The 13,495-nt window shown below is 39.7% G+C and overlaps 1 protein-coding gene across 4 annotated transcripts in view; it reads right to left on the reverse strand.

Annotated features, from left to right (window-relative positions):
* Positions 1-4,709, reverse strand: part of TTC23L (tetratricopeptide repeat domain 23 like) — a 59,335-nt gene extending 54,626 nt beyond the window's left edge. Inside the window, exons 1-2 of one of the 4 annotated variants that reach the window (XM_079145762.1) lie at positions 4,524-4,709; positions 3,452-3,526 (exon numbers count right to left, since the gene is read on the reverse strand). In XM_079145762.1, the coding sequence (XP_079001888.1) occupies positions 3,452-3,519 (68 nt within the window). In that variant the 5' untranslated portion in view covers positions 3,520-3,526; positions 4,524-4,709. Of the gene's footprint in view, positions 1-3,451; positions 3,527-4,335; positions 4,468-4,523 lie in introns of those variants that run through there. The other 3 variants (XM_079145763.1, XM_079145760.1, XM_079145761.1) reach the window with 3 other exon arrangements.
* Positions 4,710-13,495: the final 8,786 nt, after the last annotated feature.

Genomic DNA, 13,495 nt, shown 5'->3' on the forward strand with positions numbered 1-13,495 from the left:
CAAAAAAAAAAAAAAGAAAGAAAGAAAAAGAAGAAAAAAATCCTCTGCTTTCTGACTGATGAATTTCATGTTCTCCCCACAACCCATATGTCACCCCTCCCAGAAGTCTTTCACTAAAGTAGTGATAAAGAGGCAGTACAAAAGGCTTGCAAAAATTTCCCCAAGCCACTATTATAATACAGTTCACGTTACTGTTTGATTTTTTTGTTTGTTTCTTTATGTTGTTGTTGAGTCTTCTTTGCCTTCTAGCAAGGAAACTCCACCAGAGGATGGGTGAGTCTCATTTGCTTCTAAACACTGATACCTGGCTCACAGTATACTCAAATAACGTGTTACATAATGTGATTAGACACAGAATGTCCCCAAAAGATCATGCGTGGGAACCATGAACTTAATGTGGCAAAGTTCAGAGGTGGGACTTTTAGGCATTGATTAGGGATCTGACCTCATCATCCATTGACAGCTGAAAGGACAACTGGGAAGTGGAACCTACTTGGAAGAACTAGCCACTGGAGGTGTGCCCTAGAGGGGTTTGTATTAGCTGCCAAGAGCTAAGCAGTTTTGTTTTATGATGCCCTTCCACCATGATGTTTCTGTGATTTTGTCAGTTGGCCATGTGCTGAGAACTCTAAACTGAACCAAAATAAATCTTTCCTACCCAAACTATTCTTGTCAGTTATTTTGGTTATAGCAAAAAAATGCTAATATACATAATGAATAAATAAATGAAAAAAGAACTTTAAAGTCTTTACAGTGTTTGGAAAAAAAATGAGGAGACAGAAAATCTGTGGTGAGATTAAAACTTAAGAAAATTAACAGGAAGAAAATTACTCCCTGTATAGAAAATTTTGCTTGAGCTGCATTTTTCATAGGACTGGAGCAGAAGTTAAATCTATTAGGGTAACCAAAGAAATTACTAATTATGGATATTAAATATCATAAGCCCTAACATCTTAAATAAAGACTTGAATGAAATTAGGCTGAGACCAAAGGCAGCAAGTTAGAGACTTCAAAGAAACAGCCCTGATCTAACTTTGAACATCTCACTATAAAAGATAAGAAAGATCTCTCAAAGAAGAGTCAGAATAAAAATAACAGGCAGGCACATCAATGTTTATAGCAGCTCAACTATGGAACCAGCCTAGGTGCCCTTCAACAGATAAACAAATAAAGAAAATGTGGTATATATACAAAATGGAATATTACTTAGCTATAAAGAAAAATGAAATTATGGCATTTGCCAGTAAATGGATGGAACTGAAGAATATGCTATGTGAAATAAGCAATCCCAAAAAACCAAAGGCCGAATGTTCCCTCTGATATGCAGATTCTAACTCACAATAAAGGGAGAGGGTAGGGAAGAATAGAAGTACTTTGGATTAGACAAAGGGGAATGCAGGGGAGGGAGCGGGGAATGGGAATAGGAAAGACAGTAAGTGAATCAGTCATTACTTTCCTATGTTTCATATATGAAAACACAACCAATGTAATTCTATAACATGTACAACCAGAAGAATGGGAAGTTGTACTCCATGTAAGTATAATGTGTCAAAACACACTGTCATGTATAATTAAAAGAACAAATTTAAAAAAGAAAGAAAAAAAATAGGCAGGTTTGATGAAGTTTGCCTTGCTAAGCTTACAAATTATTCCATATGCTGCCACTGCAAATATGAATTCTGATTAGTAATTCAGTATGAATTATCTGATTGTTTGTAAGATATTCTACTATGAATGCTGCATTTTAAAAATTTCAATTGTAGTTCTATAACATTTAAGTTCAAGATATCTGATGAGATAGTATACCATTATGCTATCCAGTAAGGTAACCAGTAGTCACATGTGGCTACTGGGAACATGAAATGTAACTAGTCAGAACTGAGATGTGCTATTAAGTGTAAAATATACAACTGAATTTGAATTATTAATAAATGTAAAATATTCCACTAATAATTTTATATAATATTTTGAGACAGGTAAAATATATTAAGTTTAAATTCACCTGTTTCATTCTACTTTTACTATGGCAATCAGAAAAATTTAAATTACATATTGGGCTCCTATTTGCAGCCTGCATTATAATTCTATTCAACAGCACTGATACAGAACAATGGTTCTTAACTAAGGATGATTTTATACCCAGGGAACATTTGGCAATGTCTGAAGACATTTTCTGTTCTCCCAAATGGGACAATGTTACTGACATCTTGTTATGGTTTGGATATAAGGTGGCTCCCCAAAGTTCCTGTGTCAATGTAGGAATATTCAGAGGTGAAATAATTAAGATCTGAAAGCTATAACCTAAACAGTCCACCCTAGTTTGAATGGGCTAACTGGATGGTAACTCTAAAAGTGGAGTGTGGCTGATGGAGGGGCAGTCACTGGAGGCATACCTTAGAAGTGTTCGACTTCCCTGTGGCCCCTTTCCCCTTTCTCCCTCTGCTTCTCATCCGCTGGGTCCTGGGCTTCTTTCCTCTACCATGCTTTTGTACCATGTTCTGCCTTATCTTGCGCCCAGAGCAATGGAGTTGGCCAATCATGGACTGAACCTCTGAAATGGTGAGCCCAAATAAACTTGCTCTTCACTAAGTCTTACACACACACACACACACACACACACACACACACACACACACATTTAGTGGTAGAGGGACATAACTATATTTTATTTATTTTTATGTGGTGCTGAGGCTTGAACCCAGTGCCCCACATGCACCAGGCAAATGTTCTACCACTGAGCCACAATCCCAACTAAGTTGTTCTTGTCAGGTATTTTGGTCACAGCAATGAAAAGCTGCCTAACACACATCTAGTGGGGTAGAGGCAAGAGATGCTGCTAAATATCCTTCAATGCATAGGTTATCCCTCCAAAACAAAAAGTTCTCTGACTCAAAATGGCACCAAACTTGAGATAATCTGGAAGAGAGAAATGGTTAAAGAACAGACTTTGGAGTGAGACTGCCCAGTTTGAAAACCATTAACCATCAACTAGCTTGGGCAAACTGCCTAAACTCTCTTTGATTTATATTCCTCATCTGTCAAAGGTGGTATCAAAGGTAGTAACTCCTTCACAGAGTTGTTAGGGGACAGGCATATAATGCGTGCTCAAAAATGAATTACGATTAGAAAATTTTAATTTATCTCTATTTCATGAAACAATTTCTCATTTTTAGATTTTTCTCTATGATTTTATCAGTCTTATAAATAAACTATCTTCTTTTTAAAAAGTTTATTTTTTTTAAAGTTAGGGAAATAATTTTCTTTTATCTTACAAAGTTATAGATACAAATGGATACTATACCATAATTACTATTAAAACACATCACAACAGAACTTTTTCTTCTAATATGCATGCATAGTTTCTTACCCAGGCTTGCTTTAAGGGGGATGGGAGGGTCCCTGTATTTCTGGTCAAGGAGGAAGCTTGATGTCAAGTTTCTATGGTACTTACAGATGGAAGCAGAAGTCCCAGTCAGTGTCATTGCTAACAGTTGGGATGTAGATAGGGCTGGCTTGCATCTTCTTCCTAGCAAGAATCATACGTGAGATCAGCTATGAGAAAAAGGCTTAGGAGTTTGTTTTATTTTCCCTCTGTTGGCTACTACTAACATTAAATTTAAACTGCCAAATGTAAACCCACAGATAACTATACAAACTCATGTATGGAGATGCCTAGAAAGCAGAAAATAAAGACATTTGCAAAAAAAAAAAAAAAAAAAAAAAAAAAAAAAAAAAAAAAGCCTGACATATTTCTTTTTCCTAATTTCTATTCCACATTACTTCTCTAAAATGCTGAGGGGTTTGTTGTTATTTGTTTTTACACTTAAAAGTCACAATTTTACATTTACACATCCGAACTATGGTCATCTACTTAAATTAACTCAAATATTCTTTGGCAGGCCTGATGGAAAGAAGACTCAAACAAAGCAACCAGTTCTCAGCACTAAATGAAGTACATTCACTGCATTAGTTAATTCTCCTCCTTTTCCTGGGCACCAATTCACTATTTAATTGGAGATGGTAGTTAAGGAGTAACACCCATGTGCCTACTTTGATTGCTGCTGTTAGGTAATGAGGGAAATGGCTGAAACACATGGTGGAAAATGTGATTTATAAACATTTGTGAATTTCATTTCTCAGGGTTGTCGAATCGAATCCATATCCAATGCACAATTATGAAACATTAATACCCACCACGTCCCTCCTCATTTCATCCTACAATGTCACTCATTCCCACCGGAATCAGGAGTAGCTAGCTCTCTCTGACCCAGGTTCCCATATACGAAATACCCAAATATCAAAAATCCTTCTAATCCCTATTTTCACAACTCCTACATTCTGTTCCCATAAGTTTCCACAGTGCAACAAATTTAGGACACCACACTGAGGCCCTTCTCTCAAGGAAGGGCGCTGTCTCCTTTTCCGCGGTTGCTCCTCGGTAACTTGGTAAGCCCGGTCGCCACGTGCCGGGCCTGTTCCGGAGCTCCCGCCCACCAGCGCAGAGGCGGCGGTTCTGGGCGTACCTGGCCTTGGGTTGAGAAGCCACGCCCCGGATCTAGCCCTCCAGGCTCCCTCGCCCGCGCCGTTCAGCTACCGGGGGCAGCGTCAGCGTCGAGGCTTCAGCCGACCGGGTTCCGGAAGCCACAACTGTGCCTCGCGGAAACTACAGGGTTAGCGAGATCGCCTTCGGCCTTGGCCGCCCGGGTTCCTGCCCTTGAAAGACAATGGGGTTGCCGTGGGAACTGAACGCTGCGCACGCGCCCAGAGCGCCGGCGCTGTAGCCATGGCGACGCGGGGCACTTCCGGTCCCGAGGAAGCCGGGAGGCCCTTAGGCCCTCGGCGTCTGGCAGTGGCGCGCTTTCTGTCTTCTCGAGTTCAGGCTGGTCCTTGAATTTGCCGCCTCTGCTGCTCCAATCGTCGTTTCCGCCCGAAGATGACGAAGAAAGGATAAATCTCGTCGAAGGAGGGGAAGGAACACCAGTCTCAGGATACTTCTTCTTTAAAGCTGCGATGTCCTCGCGCGGCATTCAGCGACATCCCCCCTCCCCCGAGGCGCCCCGCATTCCGTTCCGCGCACCCTGCACCCCCGCGCTCCCGGGTGTTCCGAGTCCCAGACCCCAGAGGACAGACTCAGATACCCCTCCTGACGGTGCTGGCTTCGTCTGTGTTCTCTCCCCAGGCACAATCGCAGCCAGGCTTGTTCAGAAAAGTGGAATGCAGGAAGTGAGTAGCCTAAGAAAAGGGCGGCTGGATGGACCAGTGGTTAGCAGCTGGAATGTTTTCGAAGAGAGGAGGGCACATTTGGCAACCACCGCATCACAACCAGTCAGTGATCTGAAACACACAGTAGTAATGCACACAAGCGCGGAGGGAATCGTGATCAATACCTAAGTGAACAACCCCAGCCCTGGAATGTTTGGGTTTAAGGGTGTTATCATGAACCCGACAATGGACTGGTTTGACGTTGGAATGGATATATAACCACCCCCCCAACAAACAGTAGGCTAGGTAGAGATGGGCAGTATTTACTGGGATCTTGAAAGATGGAATTTACATTTGATGTTTGTTCTTTCTGGCTGTAGGGTGGAAGTTAAATTGCCATTGATCTGAGACTGCAAAGATATCCTCTAGGTTGGTAATGTTATTTAAATGAGTTTGCTTAAAATCTTGAAGTAAAACCTGGATCATCTGTTAAAATAAATCCGTATCATTGAGCTCCTGAGTCAAAATTTTGGAAAATAACCCACTCTCTTGATTATTTTGTTTCCTAAGAGAACCCTTGGCATGGAACAATTATGAAAGCAATGAACAAGATGTCAAGGTTATTATTTTAACTCTAGCCAAGTTGATCCAAGTCAACCCATGGATCCCAATTTTCTTACAGTGAATATGTTTGTACTGCTTGCTTTCTAAAGCCCCTTCCAGCTTCAGGATTCTGTAAGGATTTTTGTGACTCTAGGAACAGTATTTAATATGTGTGGAGATTAAAAAGGAAGAAACTATTTCCTGTTCTCTAACACTTGTTTCTCTAACCCTTTGTTAAGTTGGGCATCATCAAAGTGAAGTTTTACTGTTTTTTTCTGGGAAATGACTGTGAGTATGTTTCTAAGTGTATTAAAGGTGAGTTTTCTTTCTTAAACACTTCCTTTTGCTGATTATTGTGAAGGTTAATATGGATCAGGACAGTCACTGAATTCCCATTCCTAAAACCAACACTCTGGTTCTGCCTCTGTTTAATAAGCTCTGACCAGAATCATGTTGCTCTCATCTGCAAAATTATAAACTAAGAGAACCTTAAAGACTCATAGAATTCCAAATCTCTGTGATTCTTCTTCTCTTGCTGTCTTAACCCCATCCCTCAATATAAAACTTAGTTGTAGTATATGCACTCTAGGATTGCTCACTAACTCTAGAGTGGAATGCCAGTAAGCTGGGTGGACAGTGTTTGTTTTGTTTTTTATCCTATGTTCACTTACATTACCTCCCTGATCTCAAAGTAGAAGAGGTAATCATTGCTGTTGTAAAAATCGCAGAGGAAGCATATGTAGAGGGTATTTTTAGAATTGCACAGCTCCAAATCTAAATGTGATTATCTCAACTGTTTTACCCCAGGAACTGTGAAATTTAAGAACAAGAAAATCCAAATAAAAGTTCTCTTGGAACACATTTTTTTGATATCTCAAGGCAGAGTTAGATGCATTACTTCTGAGTTCCCACAGTATCCTGTCCACAATCTCATCATAACTCTCACCACACAATTTTGGCACTCTATTTACTTGCAAATTTCTCACTCCCATGCTTCCTTTCATTCACTCAGACAAAAAGATCTATTGAATAACTTCCTATATGCCAGATACTGTTCTAAGCATTGAGCAAACACAGTTGGACAAACAAGCAAAGATTTTGCTCTTCTGGAATTTATATTCTACAAGATGATGAAAAACACAGATACTAGTAAACAATATGGTGTCTTTGCAAGTTAGAAAAAGACATATGCCTTATGTAGTACACAGCAACACTGTGAATTAAAAAAAACTTCCTCCTCTAGCTCAACTGAAGCCTGTGCTAAGGAGTACAGCTCTTAGAACATAAGGGAAACTGGATTTCAGGACTCATTCTCTCCCACACCCAGTGAACCACCTTATATGCAAGAGAAAATGATACAGAGAAAAATAAGCCAGGTAAGGAATCTAGAAAGTGATGTTGTCATGTGTGCATGGGAATGCTCTTATATACTGTGATTGAGGAGGTTCTCACAAAATAGCACTAGGCAGAGACCTCAAGACAAAAGGAGCAAAATCATGCAAATATATAGAACATTCTAGGATGTTGAGAGCAAGTACAAAGGCCCTGAGACTGGAGCATGTTTAATGGAGGCAAATAATAGTAAAAGGGTAAAAAAATGAGGATACAGGAGAGTTGGGAGCACAGTAGGGCATCAGGTCATACCAGGCCTTTTAACAATTCACCCGCCCAGTCAGAATACTTAATACCTACTAGGTAACAGGCCATTTGAAACTCCTTATAAGCAGGAGATGTTATCACCATTGAGCCCATAGCAGTCAGCACAGTGCCTGGGATATCATCGCTGTTAATAGCATTTAATAAATGAAATCATCTTTAGGAACTATTAGTGGAGACTCTTGCCTCTGAATGTTGTCAGTTCATCATTTTTGCTATAATAAGTCACCACAAACTTATTAGCTTAATAAAACACCAAATTATTTAATTCTGGAAATGAGCAGTCTGAAATGGGTGTCACTGGGCTGAGTGATTCCTTCTTATTGAAATGTAATTTAGTTATTTTTCTAGGTTCTAGAGCCCAATTATGTTCCTTCTTTTATGACCCCTTTCTCCATCTTCAAAAACCAGCAGCACAGCATCTTCAAATCTCTCTAACTCTTCCTTTCACTTTTAAAGGACCCTTATTGTTGCATTAGGTCCACCTGGATAATCTTATTTTAGTGCAAATTGGTTATTTTTATTTTATTTTTTTAGTTATACATGACAGTAGAATGTATTTTGGCAAATTATATATACATAGAGTATTATTTATTCTATTTAGGATCCCACTCTGTGGTTGTACATGATGCGGAGTTACCTGGTCATGTATTCAAAATACAAGGCTAGGAGAGCCATGTCTGATTAATTCAGCTGTCTTTTCTATTTTCCTCTCCCCTTCTATTCATTTCCCTGTATCTAATCTAATGGATTTCTATTATTCCCCTCCCCAACCTCCCTTGTTTTGGGTTAGTATCCACAAATCAGAGTGAATACTGGCCTTTGGTTTTTTGGGATTAGCTTATTTCACTTAGCATGGTTTTCTCCATTTCCATCCATTTACTAGCGAATGCCACAATTTCATTCTTTTATGGCTGAGTAATATTCCATTGTGTATATACACCACATTTTCTTTACTTATTCATCTTAAGGACACCTAGGTTGTTTCCGTAGTTTGACTATAGTGAGTTGAGCTGCTTTAAACATGGATATGGGTGTGTCACTGTAGTATGCTGCTTTTAAGTTCTTTGGGTATAGACTGAGGAATGGGATAACTGGGTCAAATGGTGGTTCCATTCCAAGGAATCTCCAAACTACTTTCCATAGTGGTTGCACCAATTTGCAGTCCCACTAACAATGTATGAGTGTACCTTTCTCCCCAGTCCTTGTAAGGCAAACTGATTATTAATTCTCCTTTGCCATGTAAGTTAACATATTCATAGATTCCAGGAATTACAAAGATGGAATTCCAGTGGAGATGGTGAGGGAGTACTTATTCTGCCTTCCAGAGTGTATTTAACCTGTCTTAAATGCAGGTTTTGAAGACTTCTTGAGGAAACACATAGGCAGCTCCTCACTACCCATCTCCTCTGGCTTTTAGACGCTTACATCATTTGGCCATGTCCTGCTCCTTTTTCTCCCCTCCACAACCTTTTTATAATCTGGTACATCTAGACAGTTCTTATGTGGGCCATTTCTTCCCATTGTAGGGCCTGGTGTATAAATTTGTAGACGTATCCCTCTGTTGTCTTCTTACCACCATCTCTTGGAACTTACTGCAGGGAAGCCTTTCCAACTGCTGGAAAACACATTGATTGGTTCCTTAACTAGTGACTATTATGCCCCAAACTTCCATATTGCTTATTGGTCCTCTGCCCTGAGCTGGTGAACAAAAACTCCTGCTTTGTAAATGTCCTGCTTCCAACAGTCCAATCTGTTGCTTTCTCCAGCTCACCCTACCTTGCAGCCTGCCTTTTAGCTTTGCTTAAAGAGCATCACCCCCATCTTTGCTGGGTAGTGTTTCTGCTGTCATCAGCACCCAACATTCCAGATTTATGTCACATTGCAAAAAGCTGTGCTTCAACACGTTCTGGGAGCATTTTCTCCACACTGCATATCATGTGTTTATCATAAGATGGGTGGGTTTGATTATGAAAGGCTTTGGAACCTGTCTTAACAGAGTTTATGTAAGAACACATTAATATCTCTCGTTGAACCAATATGAAGGAAAGGCCATTCTTTCTTAATCTGGCGTGCAAAGTATTCTGAATTTTAAAAGTCTGCTTGTATCATGATGGAAGCTAATGTGAAAATGGGCAATTTGAAAGTTATCCACAGAATCCTCACATGTGTAAAGACATGCATAGGATAGTCATTGATTGCATCATTTTTATAGCTTTAAAATACTGCAAGCAGATTAATGCCCATCAGTAAGGAACTAGTTACATACAGTTAGCATTAAGAAATATTACTTGGCAGTTAAAAGGTATGAGATATGTGCTGAGAGAACCATCTCCATGGTGTTTAAAGAAGATAGAGAACTCACCTATAGAATGTCTCAGCTCACCCAAGAAACTTCCTAACTGCTGCTGTTAGGAGAGGTGAACTAAAGGTTGGGAGTGAGAGATTTATTTTTGGTTTATTTAATTTGTCTGACAATTAGAGCCTGAATTCTTATCACTGAGGGATATGTGTTTCCTTTTGGCTTGCGAGGCATTTCTTTCCATCTAGAACTCATTTGAATTTATTTAGGTTTCCTGCCTAGCAGAGTGCCCTCATTAAATCATCCTCGGTTGTTAGGTTGGCCACAGCTGAAGTAAGTTCTCTCAGGGTGCACACACTTGATAATTTAAAATGTCAAAACCTACACCATTTGCATTATTTTTTTCATTGGGAGTAGGGATGCATTAAAGGTTCTCTTAGTAAGCACTGAGAATCACACACATGCTTTGAAATCCAGTTTGGTACCAAGCAGCAATAAATTTAAGTGGTAAAATCATTGTAGGGGTGCCAGGCTAGCTCAGGCACAGGTAAGAGCTGTGGAGTCAGGACCCAGACCCCGGGAGTTAGGTAGGAACAGGCTTATGGCGAGCAGCCTGCAAACTCGTTTATTGCAGGAAAAACCATACATTTTATAAACTTTTTGCCCGATCACAATGTGCCACGGGGGATCAGACCACCAGGCTCCTATACAAATGTTGGGAGAAATCCTAGTTCTTGGCTCGCAGAAGTTAATGTCTCAAGTGTGTAAACTTGCAGAGAGGAGCATTCCACTCTGACCACCTAGGAATGCAAACAACTGCCCCCAAATTGACCTAGTGTTACCAAGGGAACCTGTATAGGGGCCTGGTGGTCTGATCTCCTGTGGCACATTGTGATCGGGCAAAAAGTTTATAAAATGTATGGTTTTTCCTGCAATAAATGAGTTTGCAGGCTGCTCGCCACAAGCCTGCTCCTACCCAACTCCCGGGGTCTGGGTCCTGACTCCGTGGCTCTTGCCTGCACCTGAGCTAGCCTGGCACCCCTACAAATCATGTTGAGTGAAGACAAGTGGCCTTAGTACTAATTGATTTATGGGTGTTCATTTTATATCCTGCTACTTTGCTGAATTCATTTATGAGTTCTAGATGCTTTCTGGTGTGTTTTTTGGTCTTCTATATATAGACTCATATCCTTGGCAAATAGGAATAGTTTGCACCCTTTTTTCCTATTTGTATCTCTTTGTTTCTTTTGCCTGAGTGCTCTGGCTAGGGTTTCAAGGAGTGTTGAATAGGAGTGGTGAAAGAGGGCATTCCTGGGCTGGGGATATAGCTCAGTTGGTAGAGTGCTTGCCTTATAATGCACAAGGCCTTGGGTTCAATCCCCAGCGCCGCAAAAAAATGAAAAAAGAAAGAGGGCATTCCTGTCTTGTTCCAGTTCCTAGAGGAAATGCTTTCAATTTTTTTTCCATTTAGAGTGATGTTGACCTTGGGTTTAGTAAATATAGCTATTACAATGTTGAGGTATGTTTCTCCTATCCTTAGTTTTTCTAGTGGTTTGAACATGAAGGGGTACTGTATTTTGACAAATGCTTTTTCTGCATCTATTGAGATAATCATGTAATTTTTGTCTTTAAGTCTATTGATACAATGAATTATGTTTGTTGATTTTCATGTTGAACCAACCTTGTATCCCTGGGATGAACCCTACTTGATCATGGTGCACTATCATTTTAACATGTTTCTCTATGTGGTTTGCCAGTATTTTACTAAGATTTTCTGTATCTTGTTCATGAGGGATATTGGTCTGAAGTCTTCTTTCCTTGATGTGTCTTTGCCTTGTTTTGGTATCAGGGTGATACTAGCTTCATAGAATGAATTTGAAAGGGTTTCCTTTTCTATTTCATGGAATAATTTGAGAAGTATTGGTGTAAGTTCTTCTTTGAAGGTCTGGTAGAACTCTGCTGAGAATGCATCTGGTCCTGGGCTTTTTTTATTTTTGGCTCTTGATAGCATCTTCGATTTCATTGCTGAAATTATCTGTTTAAGTTTTTATGTCCTCCTGTGTTCCTATACACAATGATCAACTAGCTGAAAGGGAATTAGGAACACTATCCCATTCACAATAACCTCAAAAAAAAAAAAAACAGGGGGGGAATCAATCTAACAAAAGAAGTGAAAGACCTCTACAGTGAGAACCTCAGAGCACTAAAGAACGAAATTGAAAAAGACCTTAGAAGATGGAAAGATCTCCCATGTTCCTGGTTAGGCATAATTAATATAATCAAATGACCATATAGATTTAATGCAATTCCTTTTAAAATTTCAGTGATGTTGTTCATAGAAATAGAGAAAGCAGTCCTGAAATTTATTTGGAAAAATAAGAGGCCTGGAGTAGCCAAAGCAAAACTTAGCGAGAAAAGTGAAGCAGGAGGCATCACAATACCTGATCTTAAATTATACTACAGAGCTATAGTAACACAAATGGCATGATATTAGCACAAAAACAGACATGAAGACCAAAGGAACAGAATGGAAGACACAGAGACATACACACATAAATAGCTATCTCATCCTACACAAAGATGCCATAAACATATTAGAGAAATGGTAGCTTCTTCAACAAACGGTGATGGGAAAACTGTAAATCCACATGTAAGAAAATGAAATTAAATCCCTATCTCTCAACCTGCAGAAAACTCAAAGTTAATCAAGGACCTAGACATTAGACCAGAGACTCTGCCCTACTAGAAGAAAATATAGGCCCAACTCTCCATCATGTCAGCTTAGGAACTGACTTTCTCAACAAGACTCCTAAGGTGCAAGAAGTAAAATCAAGAATCAATAAACAGGATGATATCAAACTAAACACTTCTTCACAGCAAAGGAAACTATCAAGAACATGAACAGAGAGCCTACAGAATGGGAGAAAATCTTTGTCACCTACACCTCACAGTATTAATCTCCAGGATATATAAAGAAGTCAAAAAACTTAACAACCAAAAAATAGATAACCCAATCAATAAATGGGCTAAGGAACTGAACAGGCACTTCACAGGAGAAATATGAATGGCCAACAAATACATGAAAAAATGTTCAACATCTCTAGCATTTCTAGAGAAATACATATTTAAACTACACTGAGATTCCACTTCACTCTAGTCATAATGGCAATTATCAAGAATACAAGTAGCAATAAACGTTGGTGAAGATTTGAGGGAAAAGTTTCACTTATTCATTGCTGGTTGTTATGGTTTAAGTTGTGAGGTGTTCCCCAAAAGCTCATGTGTGAGACAGTGGGAGAAGGTTTGGAAGAAAAATGATTGGGTTATACCCATAACCTTATCAGTGAGTTAATCCCCTGATAGAGATTAACTGAATGGTAGCTGAAGTGGTAGGGTGTGGCTGGAGGAGGTGGGAATTGGGGGGGTGGCTCTGGGGTATAGATTTGTATCTGGTGAGTACACTATCACTCTTTGCTTCCTGATCATGGTGTGAGCTGTTTCCCTCTGCCACAGTCTTCCACCATGATGTCCTGTCTCACCCAGAGCCCCAAGAAATGGAGCTGGCCTTCTGTGGACTAAAACCTCTGAAACCTTAAGCCTCCAAATAAACTTTTCCTCCTCTACAATTATTCTGGTCAGATCTTTTAGTCGCAGTGGCAAAAGAGCTGACTAAAACACAGGTGGGACTGTAAAGTGGTGCAACCACTATGGAAATCTATATGGAAATTCCTC

This window comes from Sciurus vulgaris, assembly GCF_902686455.1.
Source record: "Sciurus vulgaris genome assembly, chromosome: 6".
NCBI classification, from domain to species: domain Eukaryota; kingdom Metazoa; phylum Chordata; class Mammalia; order Rodentia; family Sciuridae; genus Sciurus; species Sciurus vulgaris.